General features: G+C 37.1%; 1 protein-coding gene across 8 annotated transcripts in view; it reads right to left on the reverse strand.

The window, feature by feature from the left end:
- LOC144322066 (uncharacterized) overlaps positions 1 to 18,837 on the reverse strand; it is a 184,346-nt gene that overhangs the window by 80,537 nt on the left and 84,972 nt on the right. For 2 of the 8 annotated variants that reach the window (XR_013387624.1, XM_077911595.1), the window contains one exon: positions 5,877 to 6,033. The exons of the other annotated variants lie outside the window; for them this stretch is intronic. Coding sequence is in view for 1 of the 2 variants with exons in the window: in XM_077911595.1 (XP_077767721.1) it covers positions 5,990 to 6,033 (44 nt within the window). In the remaining variant the exon portion in view is untranslated. The remainder of the gene's footprint in view (positions 1 to 5,876; positions 6,034 to 18,837) is intronic. 8 annotated transcript variants of the gene reach the window in all.

Below are 18,837 nucleotides of genomic sequence, written 5' to 3' on the forward strand. Positions count from 1 at the left end.
CAGACATTGCCCTTATGTAAAGAGAAACACCTCACCTACAGTTATCCAATGTCCCTGGAGAGGGCCTGCATTCAGTGTTTAAAATAGGTACCTTGCTTCAGTTTAAGGCAATTGTAAGGGGCCTTCCAAGTTCAAGAGCTCCTCATGGGACTGACCAAGGTCTGTGTTCTAACTGCATCTTTGTTCACCTTATTGTACTGTCCAATTCTATTTCTCTCAGTGTCATTTAGGTGTTACTCCCAAATGCAAATCTCCAGTTCAGAGTCTATATCTAGGCAAACTGACCTGAAACCATTTGGTACCAGGTAGTCCTTAGACACAGATTCTAAAATGGGATTTGGGCACTAGATCATCTTCCTGGTAGCTCACAATGAACACTTTGTCAATGGTGACAGAATGGTGTGATGTTGTGATATTTGTTCAAACCTTTATAGTGGTAAATTGAGATGGGATACCAGTGGAAAAGAATGCACTAGCTGGTGCAGTATCCCAGTTGATTGAGAGATACAAGGGTGTAGTAGAAAAATTAATGTCCCCACCACAGATGGGGTGATTCCTTATAGGATAAGATTCCTTATCCCTGGAATCTATGAACATGTCATATCACTCAGCACATGGGAGTTAATGATACATGTGGAATTCATGTTGCTAATAAAATGACTGTAAGATACAATTATCCTGGATTATCCAAGTAGATCCAATGTTATCACAGTGGTTCTTAAAATGTGGAAGAGGGAGGCAGACAGTCAGAGGAAGATTTTAAGATATTATGCTGCTGGCCTCTTTTTTTTTTTTTTTTTTTGCTGCTGGCTTTGAAGACAGCAAAGGATGCCATAAGCTAAGGCATGCAGGAAGCCTCCAGAAACTTCAAAAAACAAGAAAATAATTGTACAATAGTGTGAATATATTTAACATTAGTGAACTGTACAATTTTTTTCTACTAAATATTTTATTTATTTACTCATGAGAGACACACAGAGAGAGGCCGAGGCATAGACAGAGGGAGAAGCAGGCTCCTCACAGGGAGCCCAGTGCAGGACTCAATCCCCAGACTCAGGATCACACCCTGAGCCAAAGGCAGATGCTCAACTGTGGAGCCACCCAGGCATCCCAAACTATGCCTTTTAGGTGTTACTCCCTAAAAGATGGCAAATTTTATGTTATACTATGTATCTTTGGACAATTTTCATTAAAAAAAAGTAGAAAATGAGCCTCCAGAGGGAAAAGAAAGGTCAGAGCCTCCAGAAAGGTCATTTAACAAGAAAACTTAAAATAAGTAATGATAAAAAAACAAACCTGAGGGATGGGGAGAGCCTGATATGCATAGAAACTACATTATATACTTAAAATGCCCAGTTTTCAAGAAAATTACTAGCCATACAAAGAAACATGAAGATGGCCCATACATAGGAAAAAGGCAATCCACAGAAACTATCCCTGAGAACTGGTAAAAGACTTTAAATTAGCTACCTTAAACATGCTCAAAGTACTAAAGGAAACCATGCCTGAAGAACTAAAAGAAAATATGATAATGATATGTCATCAAATAGAAAATATCAATAAAAAGACAAAAATTATAAGAAAGGACCAAACTGAAATCTTGGAGTTAAGTTCAATGACTGGAATTTAAAAACTTAATTAGAGGGTCTCAATAGCAGATATAAATTGACCAAAGAAAGAATCAGCAAACATGAAGAAATATCACTTGAAATTATCCAATCTTAGGAACAGAAAGAAAAAGAATGAAGAAAAATTAAGAGAGCCTCAGGGACCAGTGAGGAACCACCTAAAGTCTTAGAAGGACAGAAGAAAAAGAAAGGGACATAAGGAATATATGAAGAAATAATAGCCAAAAACTTTGAAAGTCTGATGAAAAACCATAAATCTATCCCTCCAAGAAACTAGTACAAAAGTGTCCTGGAAGCAGAGGACTTAAGAGGCATAAAATTCCCTATAATCATTTTGTAATTAATGACTTTTTCCCTACTTTATCTTTGAGAAACAATAGGAAATTTACACATTGTGACTATTGTTCATTGTATGAAAGTTGGTCACCCGTGTCCATTTTCCAAATTGTTATCATATACTGCAACAAACAGAACAAATGGTCATGCTCAAAAAATGCCTGGAAGAAAATTTATCCAAATTAGCTGAGGATTCAGACTGATTAAGCAATTTATCCAAATTAGCTGAGGATTCAGACTGATTAAGCAATAAAAAATTATATTTTTTAAGTCAAATTATAAAATGTTAAAAAAGAAAAGAAAAGAAAATTCCCTGTCCAAATCAAGTTTGTTTGTTTATTTGGTTGATTTTCTGCTCATCAATCATACTACTATTAAAAGAGAAGAGAGGGTCTTCATATTGTACCACCCTCAAATTGGTTAAAGAAGTATGATAGAATTTCAATACTGCCAGTCATTTCTTTTCAAAAGCAATGTGTAAGAATGAGTCAGAAATTTTTCCTCTTTGAGGCAATCATCACTTAAGGGCAAAATTCTATGGAACTGTCTCTTACCAAAGAAGAGGCATAAATATGCTATAACTTTGGAATTAAAAAATCTTAAAAGCAGTGCAAAAGTATTTGAGTATTATCTGATATAATTTTGGGTAGAGAAAGAAAGACATTAGAAAAATGCCTGGTGTAAGTACCTAGGAATCCTGAAGCTTTTCTTCCTCATTGCTTATTTTAAAGATTAGCTCAAAAATCAAATAATTATTGGGGTGCCTGGGTGGCTCAGTCAGTTAAGCATCCTACTCATGGTTTCAACTCAGGTTGTGGTCTTGGGGTTGTGAGATCAAATCCCATGTCGGGTTCTATGCTCAGTGCAGAGTCTCCTTGAGATTCTTTCCCTTTCCTCTCCCTCCCTTTCTGCTCCTCTCACCACTTGTGTGCTCTCTCTAAAATAAATAAATAAAATCTTTTAAAAAATTAATTATTTTAAGAATTAAAAAATTAGTCTTAGTCCAGAGGAGGAAACACACCTCATCAGCAAAACAAATAGTTCTAGATCTTTACTCTTTAATGGAGAAATTGACAACCTAAGGAGTAATAGAATAAAGAAGTGCTGTATAGTATGAAAAATCCTCCAGGTGATTCTGTGACTCTTTCCTTTCCCTCTTTCTCCCTCAACTTCTTTTTTTTTTTTTCATTTTTTTAACTCTTTATTTTATTATTATTTTTAATAATAAATTTATTTTTTATTGGTGTTCAATTTACCAACATACAGAATAACACCCAGTGCTCATCCCGTCAAGTGCCCCCCTCAGTGCCTGACACTCATTCACCCCCACCCCCCGCCCTCCTCCCCTTCCATCACCCCTAGTTCGTTTCTCAGAGTTAGGAGTCTTTTTTTTTTTTTTTTTTTTTTAACTTTTATTTATGATAGTCACACAGATTGAGAGAGAGAGGGGTAGAGACACAGGCACAGGGAGAAGCAGGCTCCATGCACCGGGAGCCCGACGTGGGATTCGATCCCGGGTCTCCAGGATCGCGCCCTGGGCCAAAGGCAGGCGCCAAACCGCTGCGCCACCCAGGGATCCCAGAGTTAGGAGTCTTTATGTTCTGTCTCCCTTTCTGATATTTCCCACACATTTCTTCTCCCTTCCCTTATATTCCCTTTCACTATTATTTATATTCCCCAAATGAATGAGAACATATGTTTGTCCTTCTCCGATTGACTTACTTCACTCAGCATCTCCCTCAACTTCTAATCACTAAGTGATAGTAGCTCCTACACCAGGTTGATCACTAGAATTTTCTGGGGGTGTTTCTAAAATATAAATTCCTGGATTCAAACCCTCAATAATTTGATTCAGTGGGAACCCCTCTAGCCTAGGCTTGGTGTGCCTATAGGGCAATCCAGTACTGAGAATAGTTACATAACTTATGAATGTGGCCACATGATTCCCTGTCTCATCAGGCTCCAAAGGGTCATCGTCTAACCCCTGTGAAATTTTAGTGAAAGTGATTATGCAGGTCTTAGATTTAACTAACGAAGAAGGACAAAAACCAGTTGCTTTCTTATCCATTATAATTAAGGATGTGATGTAAGAAGAGAAACACATCACAGCCAAGTGTAGGTCACCCCACCCTCTCAGGACAGACATGGGCAGAGAGGCAGTTGAGAGCAGAACCAAGGTGGGAAGGGCAGACATAGAAACGAAGTTTTGTGTTCATAGGCAAACCATCAGTTCAGTATTTGTCAATGATGGAGACAGAAAACTCAACAAAGAAAGTGGATCAGAAAAGATGGCTAAAAAGGAATACAAGCCACCCTTAGAAAACACTGTATCTTAGGGCTGGTCAAGTCAGGAAAATTTCAGAGTAAAATCACAAAGGGGGCTTATCCATAGGACAAGACTGGCTTTTGCTTTCGAGGTCTATGTGGTTACCTCTGTAAAAGCTCTTCCTGCAGTACCAAGAATGCAGTCTCCCAGATGCCTGTAACCAATGGATCCATCCTAACTACAGAGACAGCTGCCCTCAGGCTATAGTATAGCAGTAGAGAGAGGCTTTAATCCTAGGGACATCTTTTTATGAAGGGTCAGATTTAAAGGAACAATCAGCTTAGACCTAGCTCTTCATGAAGACTTCTCTGAATGTTCGGACTATGTGCCTGTTCACTGGGTCCAAGGACCATACACACTTCCTTTATAGCACTTACTCAATTATTTAGAAAGTAGCTGTTCATATGTGTTTCTCCCCCACTGCCTCCCACAAAAAACTATGGTCTCACTATGGGAACTGGTATTGTTTCCTTTGCTCTCCTACCCCTAGACCCAGGAGCGTAACCAATACATGAAAGGTACTAAAGAACATTTGTTGTTTAGTTTGCTAATTCAGCTTGTCTTTCCCAAAGGACAAAATATCTATCTTCTCTCTCAGCCACACCAGGGAATTGTGCTGGGCTAAAGTACTGGAGCCTGCGCTAGTAATAGACTCAGGTGTTCCTCCTATCAACAGAGGAGTGAGGTCTACCTGCAGAGAAACAGAGGAGCCTAGTGCAACAGGGTCCACAGGGTAGGAGCAAAGGATTCTGTGTGGTTCTGTCTTTATCACTTTCCAGCCCAAGAATTCATCTCAATTCCAGGTGAGTCTGGCTGAGACAGCATCACATTAGGAGAAAGGGGTAAGGGCTTTTTCCTTTTTTGAGTGTGATCTTAAAACAGTCCCCAAAGGTTCATCTTGGAAAATTTAGAGACCCCCTGAGCTAGAAGACAAACCTTTTTCTATGAGTTTTGACCTTTTCCTGCCATATGAACTCTGACCTTCTCTTGCTACTCAAAACACAGCTCAAAGGAATAATATCTGGCCCTTACCAAAGAAGCCTCCAATACCATAACCAGAAACCTGGCAGTGAAAAAACCAAAACCAAAACCAAAAAAAACAAAACAAAACAAAACAAAAACAAAAAAAAAAACAAAACAAAACCAGACAGGGTTAGCTGGTGGGCAACCTTCAAGTCAGCCTAGGACAGCCTAGGAACTCTGCATTCCCAGGCCTGCTCCTAAGTAAAGACACATGAAGCAGTTTATCTAGCACCAGCATCTAGATGAGGAAATTAAAGATCAGAGAGGATATGGAACTTATCCAAGGTCACAGAACAAAGCTTTGATTCACACCCAAGATTTCTGGTTCCTGAGTTCATGCTCCTAAACCCTCAGCCGTTCATGGACCCAGAGAAAGAAGGATGAGGCAACCAATGATCAGACTAGGTAGGTTTCTGTGGGAAGGGGCAGAGAAGTGGGGTTCAGGACATTTCAAGGCCAGTGTCCTCAAAATGGAGTATGGAAAGCTTCAGACTAGAGGTAGCTATGGCTCAAATGTGAGATGGGAAATGGCAAGAACAGGGGACAGGACAGAGACTACTTACCCATGTTGCCCCCAGATAACTCCTACGTGGAGAAATTCTGCTATTTCATCTGACAGCCCAATGATGAGCTAAATCCTTTTATTTACTTGTTCAACCACAGTCTTCCTCTTACGTCAGAAATATACTGGATGGAGAAAATCAGGCAGAAGAGGAAGGCCTAAGGAAGAGAGAAAAGAGACCAATGTAATTCAGAAGAAGCAAATGGGTTAGAAAATGAGGGGAGGGATGGAGAGGTTAAGGGATCATTCCTTTTGCCTATGTCACAACTGTCATTTCTGGCTCAGAAATGCCATGTGGAAGTCTTCAGAATTCTCACAATGTCAGCATTCACAAGGCCCTTTGAATTCATCCCTTCCAATCCTATCATCTGATAAAGACAATACTGAGATGTTACTGAAGAAGTAAATTGCCCACGTTTTTAAAGCCAGTAAGTGGCAGAGCTGGAACTATAACTGAAGGATTCAAAATTTTAGTCCTATGCCTTTTTTGGTGGTATAATAGGACCTTCTGAACTTTTTTTTTTTTTAAGATTTTATTTATTTATTCATGAGAGACACACAGAGAGAGGCAGAGACACAGGCAGAGGGAGAAGCAGGCTCCTCACAGGGAGCCTGATGTGGGACTCAATCCTGGAACTCCGGGATCATGCCCTGAGCCAAAGGCAGATGCTCAACTGCTGAGCTACCCAGGCATCCCAGACCTTCCGAACTTTTAAGTAAAACTCAAAACTGGTCAAACTATAATAAGAAGGCATGTATTCAGGCTAGGACAAAATCATTCCTGGGTCCTATAAACAAACACATCACACACACACACAATCACTCATAGGCTCACACAGAGGTATGCACATACAGTTACACATACCTAAAGATAGTGTGAGACACAAACAATAAACAAATGGGGAGACACCAAGTGAACATCCAGGTGAAAGAAATCTCACATATATGAATAAAGTGGCTGGAAGAGATGTCAAACCACCCCACCCCAAGATTATCTTTGGTTGACTCTGACTTGAGATGAGTGGGCAGAAAAGTGAAGTGATATTTAAGACCCTGGATTGTTTCACCTAGGAAATAGAACCTGAGAGTGAATACAGGCTAGTAAAACAGTACCTCCTATAGTGTGCACAATTTTAGCAAGGAATACACAGGAATTGACTTCTAAATCTTCAACTTGTATATATAAATTTCATGGCTTTGTTCAATTTTTCTTTCCAAACAGCCCTTGCCCTTACTATTCAAAAGAAATACACCTATAATTTTACTGTGAAAAATTCCTCCTAGGCATAAAAACTTCCAGAGCATCAAAATAAGGAAACAGTGTTAAATACTATTTCATTGAAGTTGCCTCTAGGCTAAACAAAGCACCTAATAACTCACTGTAGGGCTTCCTGTATCTAACGTATTTGTGCTAAGTACAAAGTATGGCATTTGAAAATAGGGTATTCTGGCCTTTGTTGGGATGTTTTGAATAAAAGTACTTATAAAATAGGACAATGTAATTTATATAAATTTTTGTTTCACAGCTTTGCCTCTTCTATCCCTTCACTATTTTCAAAGAAGGCCTTACACTTGTGGGATGATCCAGTAAGGTCAATAGTAATAAAGAATATTTACATAAAAAATGGATTCATGTATCTAAATACAAGCAATTCTTTTCAACTACTCTTAACATTCATCCCTAGTATATGTCATTCATTGAAAAGAAAAGGAAATCAAAGAGCTAAGGAAAGTCCAAGCTGGTAAATGATTATTTTAAAAGTAACAGGGTGCCACAGAATACAGATATCCTTCTAAATGCAAGTCCCTCCACATATCTTCCTAAAAACCACTAACAAAGGAAAAATAAAGTCACTCATTATCCATTCCTGTAACTAGAAAACAGGGAAACTATATATTTCAATTATAAGTAAGGAAATAAACACCAGATGTCAGTAGAGCATTTCAGAAATATCTAAGAAAAGAATCTGTCTGAGGCTCCACAGATAAAGGTAAACAGGATCATAGACAGCTTTAAATATAAAAGGCTGACATAGAAGTGCAATATGGGTATCACTGGAGTCCTTAGAAAAAGGAAAAGAATGGTGGGACGCCTGGGTGGCTCAGCGGTCAAACCCCTGCCTTCAGCTCAGGGTGTGATCCTGGGATCCTGGGATGAAGTCCCACATGGGGATCCCCGCAGGGAGCCTGCTTCTCCCTCTGCCTATCTGTCTCTCTCTCTCTCTCTCTCTCTCTCTCTCAATCTCTCTCTCGTATCTCTCATGTGTAAATAAATACAATCTTTAAAAAAAAAAAGAACTAGAATGGAATTGACCTAAAATGGCCAGTTACAAGATAAAATCTTTATAAAACAGGCAAATATACAATAATAAATATAATTAACTAACCTAAAATTGTATGTCAAACTGACACTAAATATATGGATCAAGAATAGTTATTAGGATTATTATTAGTTACTATCAATTAACAAATATTAGTAACTTTTAATAACTTTAAGATAGTTATTCGATAAATATATAGATAGATATTATTAGATAGATTAATTATTTAATTATTATAATTTATTTTTATAAAGAATAAAATATTTTTAGGGGCACCTGGGTTGGATAAGTGTCTGACTCTTCATTTTGGCTCAGGTCATGATCTCAGGGTTGTGAGATCAAGTCTCAATTTGGGTTCCAAGGTAGGCATGGAGCCTGCTCAAGATTCTCTCTCCCTCTTTCTCTGTGAGGGACAGATTCCCCCGACTCCCTGTCTCTCTAAAAAATAAATAAATAAATAAAGCAATAAAACATTTTTAAATATAGTTGAGTATGCTCCTATCAGACAGACCATCCCCCTAGATAAAAACTATAAACATTGGACAAAATATAAAAATAATTACTGGAAGGTAACATAGAGTAAGTATGCAGATTATGGATGGAAGTCAATACTTGAAATAAGGGAATGGTACACTGATTTCCTGTTTTTCTAATGGCTATTGGCCTCAGGATGACTGTAGTTGACAAAGCACAGGACTGCTCAAATTCCAACTGAAAATCCAAAATTTTTCTAACCTGAAAACTACAGAGTTCAGGGCAATCACAGACGCTAAAAAGTGAAAATCAAATTCCAATAAGATGAGAAAGAGAAAGATTCAAATTCCATGTATAAATAAGTTCTGCCTAAATTTCTTGCAGACCTCTAAACAAAGCAATGCTATAACAATATAGGTTACACTGCAAGCAGCCCAGCCAAGAATAAGAGGCCTGAACTGCACAAACAAAAAAACCCAAACTCGTATTGAACCAAATTAACTGTTTGTTATTAGAAACAACAATAGGCTGTTTCAAGATGATGATGTAGGAGGCTCCCAAACTTACCTCTTCCCATGGACACAATGAATCTACAGCTATACGTGAAATAACTCCCTCCTGAAACTGAGTGACCACTACCCATACAGCAACTGAGGGGAAAAAAATGAGGGGGTAAAAAAAACACAGAACAAGTAAGGCTACTGGGACAATCACAAAGGTTTGAAAGACAACCATAATCTAGGACAAGGTTTAACACTAAGGTTCATCTCACAAATAAGAACATTGCCTAAGACTGGAAGAGACAACTATTTATCTAATGCATAGAAACCAACACAGAGAGACAAGGAAAATGAAGAAACAGAGGAGTATGTTCCAAATGAAAGAACAAGACAAAACCTCAGGAAAAGGCTTTAATGTAACAGAGAGAAGTGGTTTATCTGATACAAAGAGTTAATAATAATGGTCATAATGATGCCGGTCTCCTGAAGTCAGGAGAATAATGCATGAACAAAGTGAGAATTTCAACAAAGAGACAGAAAATATAAGAAAAAAATCAAACAGGGGCACCTGGATGGCTCAATTGGTTAAGCATCTGCCTTCAGCTCAGGAAATGATCCCAGGATCCTGAGATCAAGCCCTACATCAGGCTCCCTGCTCAGAAGGGAGTTTGCTTCTCCAGCTCCCTCTGCTGCTCTCCCTGCTTGTGCTCTCTCTCTGTCAAATAAATAAATAAGATCTCTTTTGAAAGAAAAGAAAAAAAGAAAGAAAGAGAAAAAGAAAGAGCCAAACAGAAGTAATAGACCTTAAGAGTACAATAAATAAACTGAAAAATTCAATACAGAGGTTCAAAGCAGCCTAGATGAAGCAGAAGAAAAGATAAGCACACTCAAAGACAGAACAGTGGAATTCATCCAATTAGAAAAAGAAAAGAAAAAAAAGAATGAAACTGTGAAGACAGCTTAAGGGATTAATGAGACAATATCACATTATAAGGATCTCAGAAGAAGAAAGAGAAAGAAAGGGACAGAACACTTTTTGAAGAAATAATGGCTAAAAATTTCCCCAACCAGGGGAAAGGTCACATCCAGGAAGTCCAAAAAGTTCCAAATAAGATGAACCTGAAGACACCCACATTGAGGTACATTATAATTAAGTGGCCAAAAGTTAAAAACAAAGAATCTTAAAAGCACCAAGAGAAAAACAACTAATTATGAACAAGGGAACCACGATAAAACTATAAACATATCTTTCAGCAGAAACTTTGCAAGCCAGACAGGCAGGAGTAGCACAATATATTCAAAGCACTGACAGGAAAACTGTCAACTTCAAGAATACACTACTCATCAATATTGTACTTCAAAAGTATAACGAGGGATCCCTGGGTGGCGCAGCAGTTTAGCGCCTGCCTTTGGCCCAGGACGCGATCCTGGAGACCCGGGATCGAATCCCATGTCGGGCTCCCGGTGCATGGAGCCTGCTTTTCCCTCTGCCTGTGTCTCTGCCTCTCTCTCTCTCTCTCTGTGTGACTATCATAAATAAATAAAAAATTATAAAGAGATAAACAGTTACCTACACAAGAAAAAACTGAAGGAGTTCATCAACATTAAGTTAGCCTTATAAGAAATATGACAAGAATTCTTTAAGCTGAAATAAAAGGGTACTAATTAGTGATAAGAAAACATATGAAAGTGTAATTCTCAGTCGAAAAGATAAATAAAGAGCTAAATCAAATAATCTAAGGTACTAACAGTGGCAGATTGATCATTTATAAATTTAATGTAAAGGTTAAAAGATAAAATTAATAAAATAACTAGAGTTACAGTAATTTGTTAATGGGTACACAAGATAAAAAGATGTAAATTGTGACATCAAAAACAGAATATGAGTGCAGAGTATGTAGAACTTTAAAATGAATTCAAACTTGTTATCAACCTAAAACAGACTGTTACAAATATATTTTATGTAAACCTCATGATAACCACAAAGCACAAAGTATAGTATATAACAAAAGATAAAAAGAAAAGAGAAAACCATCAAATCACACATAAGAAAAGAGAGCAAGAAAAGAAAGGAACAAAGGAATCAAAAAACAACTAGAAAAAAAATTAACAAAATGGCAGTAAGTCTATACCTATCAATAATTACTTTAAATGTAAATTCACCAATCAAAACACATACAGTAGACAAATGGATAAAATAATACCCAGCAATATGCTGCCTACAACAGACTCACTTCAACTTTTTTTTTAAGATTTACTTACTTAGGGACCCCTACAGCCCAGGTCATGATCTCAGGGTCCTCCCCACCCACCCCAACTCTTGCTCATGCTCTCGCTCTCTCTCGCTCTCTCTCTGGAATAATCTTTAATTAAAGATTCTATGTAATTATTCCAGAGAGAGAGAGAGAGAGAGCATGAGTAGGAGGAGGGGTAGAGGAAGAAGAAGACAATCAGACTCCCTGCTGAATAGGGAGCCCAAGGCAGGCTCAATCCCAAGACTCCAAAATGATGACCTGAGCTGAAATCAGAAGTCTGATGCTTAAAAAACTGAACCACCCAGGAACCCCCAGACTCACTTCAACTTTAAGGATACACACAGACTTAAGGAGAGAGATAGAAAAAATATTTCATGCGAACAGAAACCAAAAGAAAGCTGGGATAGCTATCCTAAAATAAAAGAAACTTTAAGACAAAAGACTATAATGGGATGCTTGGGTGGTTCAGTGGTTGAGCATCTACCTTTGTCTCAGGTCATGATCCTGGGGTCCGGGATTGAGTCCCGCATTGGGCTCCTTGCAGGGAGCCTACTTTTCCCTCTACCTGTGTCTTTCCCTCTCTCTATCTCTCATGAATAAATAAATAAAATCTTAAAAAAAAAAAGAAAAAGAAAAAGACTATAATAAAAGACAAAAAGTTCGTTTTTAGGGCAGCCCCAGTGGCTCAGGGGTTTAGCGCCGCCTTTAGTCCGCGGTGTGATCCTGGAGTACCGGGATTGAGTCCCGAGTCAGGCTTCCTGCATGGAGCCTGCTTCTCCCTCTGCCTGTGTCTCTGCCTCTCTCTCTCTGTGTGCCTCTCATGAATAAATAAATAAATAAAATCTTAAAAAAAAAAAAAGTTCGTTTATAGTGATAAAGGGGTCAATCCAGTAAGAGACTATAACATTTACAAATTCTTATGCACCCAACATAGAAGCATCCAAATATATAAAGCAAATATTAATAAACCTAAAGGAAGAAATACATAGCAATACAATAATAGTAGAGGACTTTAATATCTTACTTTCATTAGTGGATAGATCTTCCAGAAAGAAATCAGTAAGGAAATACTGGACTTAAATGACATGTTAGAATAGAGAGACTTAATGAAATTTTACATCCCAACCAAAAGCAGCAGACACACATTCTTCTAAAGTGCATGTGGAACATTCTCTAATATAAATCATATGTTAGGCCACAAAACAAGTTTTAATAAATTTATTAAGACTGAAATCATATTAATCATCTTTTTAAACCATACTGGTATGAAACTGAAATCAACTACAAGAAGAAAATTGGAAAATTTACAAATATGTGGAGACTAAACAATGTATTACTGAACAACAACAGGTCAAAGAAGAAATTTAAAAATATCCTGAGATAAATAAAATGAAAAATACAATATGCTGAAATTTACGGGTTGATGCAAAGGCAGTTCTAAGAGAAAAATTCATAGTAATAAACACCTACATTAAGAAACAAAAAAGAACCCAAAGAAACTCACACTTTAAATCCCAGAGACCTAGAAAAAGAAGAGTAAATGAAGCCTCAAATTAGCAGAAGGAAATAACAAAGATCAGAGAGTAAATAAATTGAGACTAAAAGAACAACAGAAAAGGTCAGTGAAACTAATAGCTGGTTTTTGGATAAGATAAACAAACCTTTAGTTAGACTCACCAAGAAGAAAAAAAGAAAGGATTCAAAGTGAGAAATGAAAGAGAAAACATTACAACTGATATCACACAATACAAATAATACAAGAGACTGAACAATTATATATCTAATAGGACAAATAGGACAACCTACAAGGAATGGAGAAGTTCCTAGAAACATACAACTTACCAAGACTAAATTATAAAGAAAGAGAAAATTTGAACTGATCAATTACTAGTATGGAGATTGAGTCAATAATAAAAAAAACTTTCCAACAAACAAAAGTTAAGGATCAGAGATGACTTCACTAGTGAAGTCAACAAAACATTTAAAGAAGAGTTAATGCCAACCTTTCTGGAACTCTTCCAAAAAGTGTAAGAGGAAGGAACAGTTCCAAACTCATTTTACCAACCCAGAATTACAATGATAACAAAACCATACAAGGACACAAGAAAAAATAATTCAGGCCAATAACCCTGATGAGCATAAATGTAATAATCCTTAGCAAACTACTATAGTTCCCCTTTATCCACTGGGCATATATTTCAAGAGCCCAGGGAATACCTGAACCACACATAGTACTAAACCCTATATATACTGTTTTTTTCTATACATGTATACTTATGATAAAGTTTAATTTATAAATTAGTCTCAGTAAGAGATTAATAACAATATGTAATAAAATAGAAAAATTATAACAATATACTACAATAAAAGCTATGGTCTCTCTCAAAATATTTTATTATACTGCATTGGCCCTTCTTGTGATGATGTGAGATGATAAAATGCCTACATGATGAGATGAAATGAAGTGAATGACAGAGGCATTATGATACAGCAGAAGGGCACTGTTGATCTTCTGACTGCATGTCAGGAGGATCATCTGCCTCTAAACCACAGATGACCATAGGTAAATAAAACCATAGAAAATGAAATACCAGATAAGGAGGGACTACTGTTATCAGCAAACCAAATTTAATAATATATTAAAAGGATGATACACCATGATCAAGTAGGATTTATCCTTGAGATCCAAGGATGTTTCAGCATTCATAAATCAATGTGATATACCACATTAACAAAATGAAGGGGAAAAATCATATTATCTCAAGAGATGCAGAAAAACCATATGACAAAATTCAACATCGATTCATGATAAAAAAAAAAAAGAAAAACTGTCAACAAATGGATATAGAGGGAACATACTTCAACATAATAGAAGTCCTAGCCAGAGCAGTTAGTCAAGAAAAAGAAATAAAAGGAACCCAAACTGGAAAGTAGGAAATAAAATATCTGTTTGCAGATGATATGATCTTATATAGAAAATCCTAAAAATCCATCAAAAAACTGTAAATAGGCAAATTCAATAAACTTGTAGGGTACAAAATCAATATACAAAAAATCAATTGAGTTTCTATACACTAATAATGAACTATCAGAAAGAAAAATTAGATGAACAATCCCAAAGCAATCTACAGATTCATTGCAATCATTAAGAAAATTCTAATGGCATTTTTCACAGAACTAGAACAAATCATTCTAAAATTTTCATGAACCCACAGGAGATCCTGATTAGGCAAAGCAATCTTGAGAAAGAAGAAAGCTGAAAGCATCATACTTTCTGATTTTAAACCATATTACAAAGCTATAGCCATCAAAAGGGTATGCTATTGGTATTAGAAAAGACACATGCATCAAGGGAACAGAATAGAGAGCCCAGAAATAAACCTGTGTATATATGGTTGATTAATTTATGAAAAAGAAGACAATAATATACAATGGGGAAAGAATAGTCTCTTCAATAAATTGCATTGGAAAAACTGGACAGCCACATGCAAAAGAATGAAACTGGACCACTCTCTCATGCAGTACACAAAATCAACTCAAGATGGATGATGTGAATATAATATCTGAAATCATAAAATGCCTAAAAGAAAAAAATAGGAGATGATATCCTTGACATTAGCCTTGACAATGATTTTTTGGATTTGATGTCAAAAGCAACGATAGGGCAGCCCGAGTGGCTCAGCGGTTTAGCGTCGCCTTCAGCCCAGGGCCTGATCCTGGAGACCCAGGATCGAGTCCCGCGTGGGGCTCCCTGTGTGGAGACTGCTTCTCCCTCTGCCTTTGTCTCTGCCTCTCTCTCATGAATAAATGAATAAAATCTTTAAAAAAACAAAACAAAACAAAAGCAACGATAGCAAAAACTGGAAAACAGGACATCAAAATAAGAAGCTTCTATACAACCAAAAAATCATCAACAAAATGAAAAGGCAATCTACAGAACTGGAGAAAATATTTGAAATCATGAATGTGATAAGGTGTTAATATCCAAATTATACAAAAGATTCATATAGATCAATAGAAGAAAAGAATGATCTAAAAAAAATGAGCACAGGATCTGAAGAGATAGTTTCCCAAAGAAGACATTCAAATGGTGAACAGATACATGAAAGGGTACCCTATCATCAATCACCAAGGAATTGCAAATCAAAACCACAGCAAGATACCACCTCACACCATAATAGCTATTACCCAAAATATAAATAACAAGTATTGGTAAAGATGTGGAGAAAAAGAAATCTTTGTGTATTACTGGTGGAAATGTAAATTAGTGCAACCACTGTGGAAAACAGTGTGGAAGAGCCTCAAAAAGTTAAAAATAAAACAACCATACAATCTAGCAATTCTACTTCTGTGTATTTATCCAGTGAAAATGAAATTACTCTCTTGAAAATGTATTTGCACCCCCATGCTCACTGCAGCATTACTTATAACAGTGAAGACATGGAAGCAACTTAAATGTATACTAATAGATGAATAACAAAAAACATCACACACACACACACAGAGATGGGAATATTATTCAGTCATTAAAAATGAAGGAAATCTTGCCATTTGTGACAACAGGGATGAAACTTGAGGGTATTAAGTGAAAAGTCAGGCAGATAAAGACAATTACAGGGTGATCTCACTTATATGTGGATCTAAAAAACAAACAGGGGCACCTGGCTGAAGCATGCTGAAGCATGAAGTTGGTGAAGCATGAGATTCTTGATCTCTGAGTTGTGAGTTTGAGACCCATGTTGAGTGTTGTAGAGATTATTTAAAATCAATAAGCCGCTGAGTGAAGTAAGTCAGTCGGAGAAGGACAAACATTATATGTTCTCATTCATTTGGGGAATATAAATAATAGTGAAAGGGAATAGAAGGGAAGGGAGAAGAAATGTGTGGGAAATATCAGAAAGGGAGACAGAACGTAAAGACTGCTAACTCTGGGAAACGAACTAGGGGTGGTAGAAGGGGAGGAGGGCGGGGGGTGGGAGTGAATGGGTGACGGGCACTGGGGGTTATTCTGTATGTTAGTAAATTGAACACCAATAAAAAATAAATTAAAAAAATAAAAAAAAATAAAATCAATAAGCCCTGGAGATGTAATGTACAGCACATGACTATAGTTAACAATACTGTACTGTATATTTTAAAGTTGTTCAAAGAGTAAATCCTAAAAGTTATCACAAGGAAAAAAATTTGTAACTACATGTGGTGAAAGATTTAACTAAGATTTATCATAGTACTCATTTAGCAATCCATACATAAATCAAATCATTACGTTGTACACCTAAAACTAATAAAATGTTATATGCTGGTTATATCTCAATAAAACAACAACATTCTTCAAAAGAATGTAAAAGAATCTAGAGGCCCAACATCATTATATTACAGAAGCCAACATATTATAATAATAAAATTATAAGACATGTGAAGAACAAGGAACATGTGACCTATACTCTAGACGTAAGACATAAAAGAAACTGACCCAAAGATGAAACAGATGTTGGAATTAGCAGACAAGGACTTTAAAGGAGTTATTAAAACCATGTTCAACAATGTAAAGAAAAATAATACAATTACTGAGAAGAGAAATCTCAGAGAACGAGATAACAGAAACAATGGTAATCTACTGAAAACTATAGAACTGAAAAATGAAACATCTTAATTTAAAACTCTACTAGATAAACGTAACATGAAAACAGAGAAGACATAGGCAGAATAATTGAGGTTTAAGGTAAACTAACAGTTATCATTCAGTCTGAAGGAAAAGAGAGGAGATTCTGTGAAAGGTGAAATGAAATGCAGTCATATATGTCCAAGAGGTTTAAAATGGAACCGAGAGGCCATTAAGGAGATTGGCTGTATGCTCACCCTCACTAGAGGAACCATGAACTTCTGAATTAGGCCAAACTGGAACTATTCCAAGGACTTAGCTGAACACACTGCACTGTGTCACTTCGGATCCCATTTCTTTTGACACCAGTAATGTTGACAAAAAAAAAAAAAAAAAAAAGGTGGGGAGACAGAGCTAAAATAAAAACCAGGATTTTATTTGGGGTCTCAGAATTGCAATCTGAGAAACACAGATTTGGGCTGCAATCCAAATAGTGCTCCCTCTAGGAGAATAAGCCATACATCTTTAAAAACAAAAAAAAAAGAATGCTTGTATCCATATTTACAAAAATATTGATTGGTATTGGTGGCAGAAAACTAATCTTGAATGAATATAACTGGTTGGGAAGGCTATCACTAAACAAATTTTTTATTGTAGCAAATGAATCACAGTCACATAGGTTCCAGGGACTCACTGGAAACTGCCAGAATTAGATCCCTATTTATCTGTTGTTGCTCAACCCTTACATGTCTTGTCTATAGTTTATCAATCTGAGTCACTTCCATGAATTTAGCTAAGCCAAAAGGCACTTGGAGAAATAAATCATAGCTTACCTGACCCTCTGACTTTGAAACATTCAAGTTGTAAGTTATTCTTTTTTCTTTTCGTTTATAAACGCAGAGGCAATGCCTCAGGTGTTTTAACCCAAAGGCATGGAGGCCAACAAAGGCCCTTAGAATATTATAGCCAGCAGCCAGATCTTCTAGCCAAAGGATTGCCACAGTGTAACAGAGCCAGAGCAGCAACTGCTAGCCTGTTGAAAAGTGTAGAATTAGTCATGGACTGTCCTTTGACTGTTTTATGTTCCTTATTCTGCAGAAGCTCTCCTTAACTCTCACCATACTGGTGCACCTGGGTGGCTCAGTTAGTTAAACATCTGCCTTTCTCAGGTCGTGGTCCTAGGTTCCTGGGATGGAGCCTGCAGTCAGGTTTCCTGCTCCTCCCTGCTGCTTGCACTCTCTCTTGCTCTCTGTCCCTCAAATAAATAAAATATATATATATATTAAAAAAACAAAAACAAAACAAACCTCTCACCATACTCAACACCTGTCTGCTAGGCAGATTAACTTCTTAATGAAATCCTACTTTCGCCTCCAAATGTCACCACTGCCAGGGTGCCACTGCTTGAACCAGCAACTTTCTTCCTCTCCCTTCTGACAAGACTCTTTATGACTGATTACAGTGACTGACCAATTACTAACTCCTAGACTGGATCTTTAAGAAACTCCTACTGACAATGCTAAGTATTTTGGTTCAGTGATGGTTCCTATTTGAAAGATGGAAAGTTATGTTCCATCTAAAGATGGCGGAAGAGTAGGGTCCCCAAATCACCTGTCCCCACCAAATTACCTAGGTAACCTTCAAATCATCCTGAAAATCTACGAATTCAGCCTGAATTTAGAGAGAACAGCTGAAACGCTACAGTGAGAAGAGTTCGTGCTTCTATCAAGGAGGAAGACGGGGGAAAAAGAAATAAAGAAACAAAAGGCATCTAAGGGGGAGGGGCCCCGCGAGGAGCCGGGCTGAGGCC

This window comes from Canis aureus, chromosome 10 (genome assembly GCF_053574225.1).
Source record: "Canis aureus isolate CA01 chromosome 10, VMU_Caureus_v.1.0, whole genome shotgun sequence".
Lineage (NCBI taxonomy): Eukaryota > Metazoa > Chordata > Mammalia > Carnivora > Canidae > Canis > Canis aureus.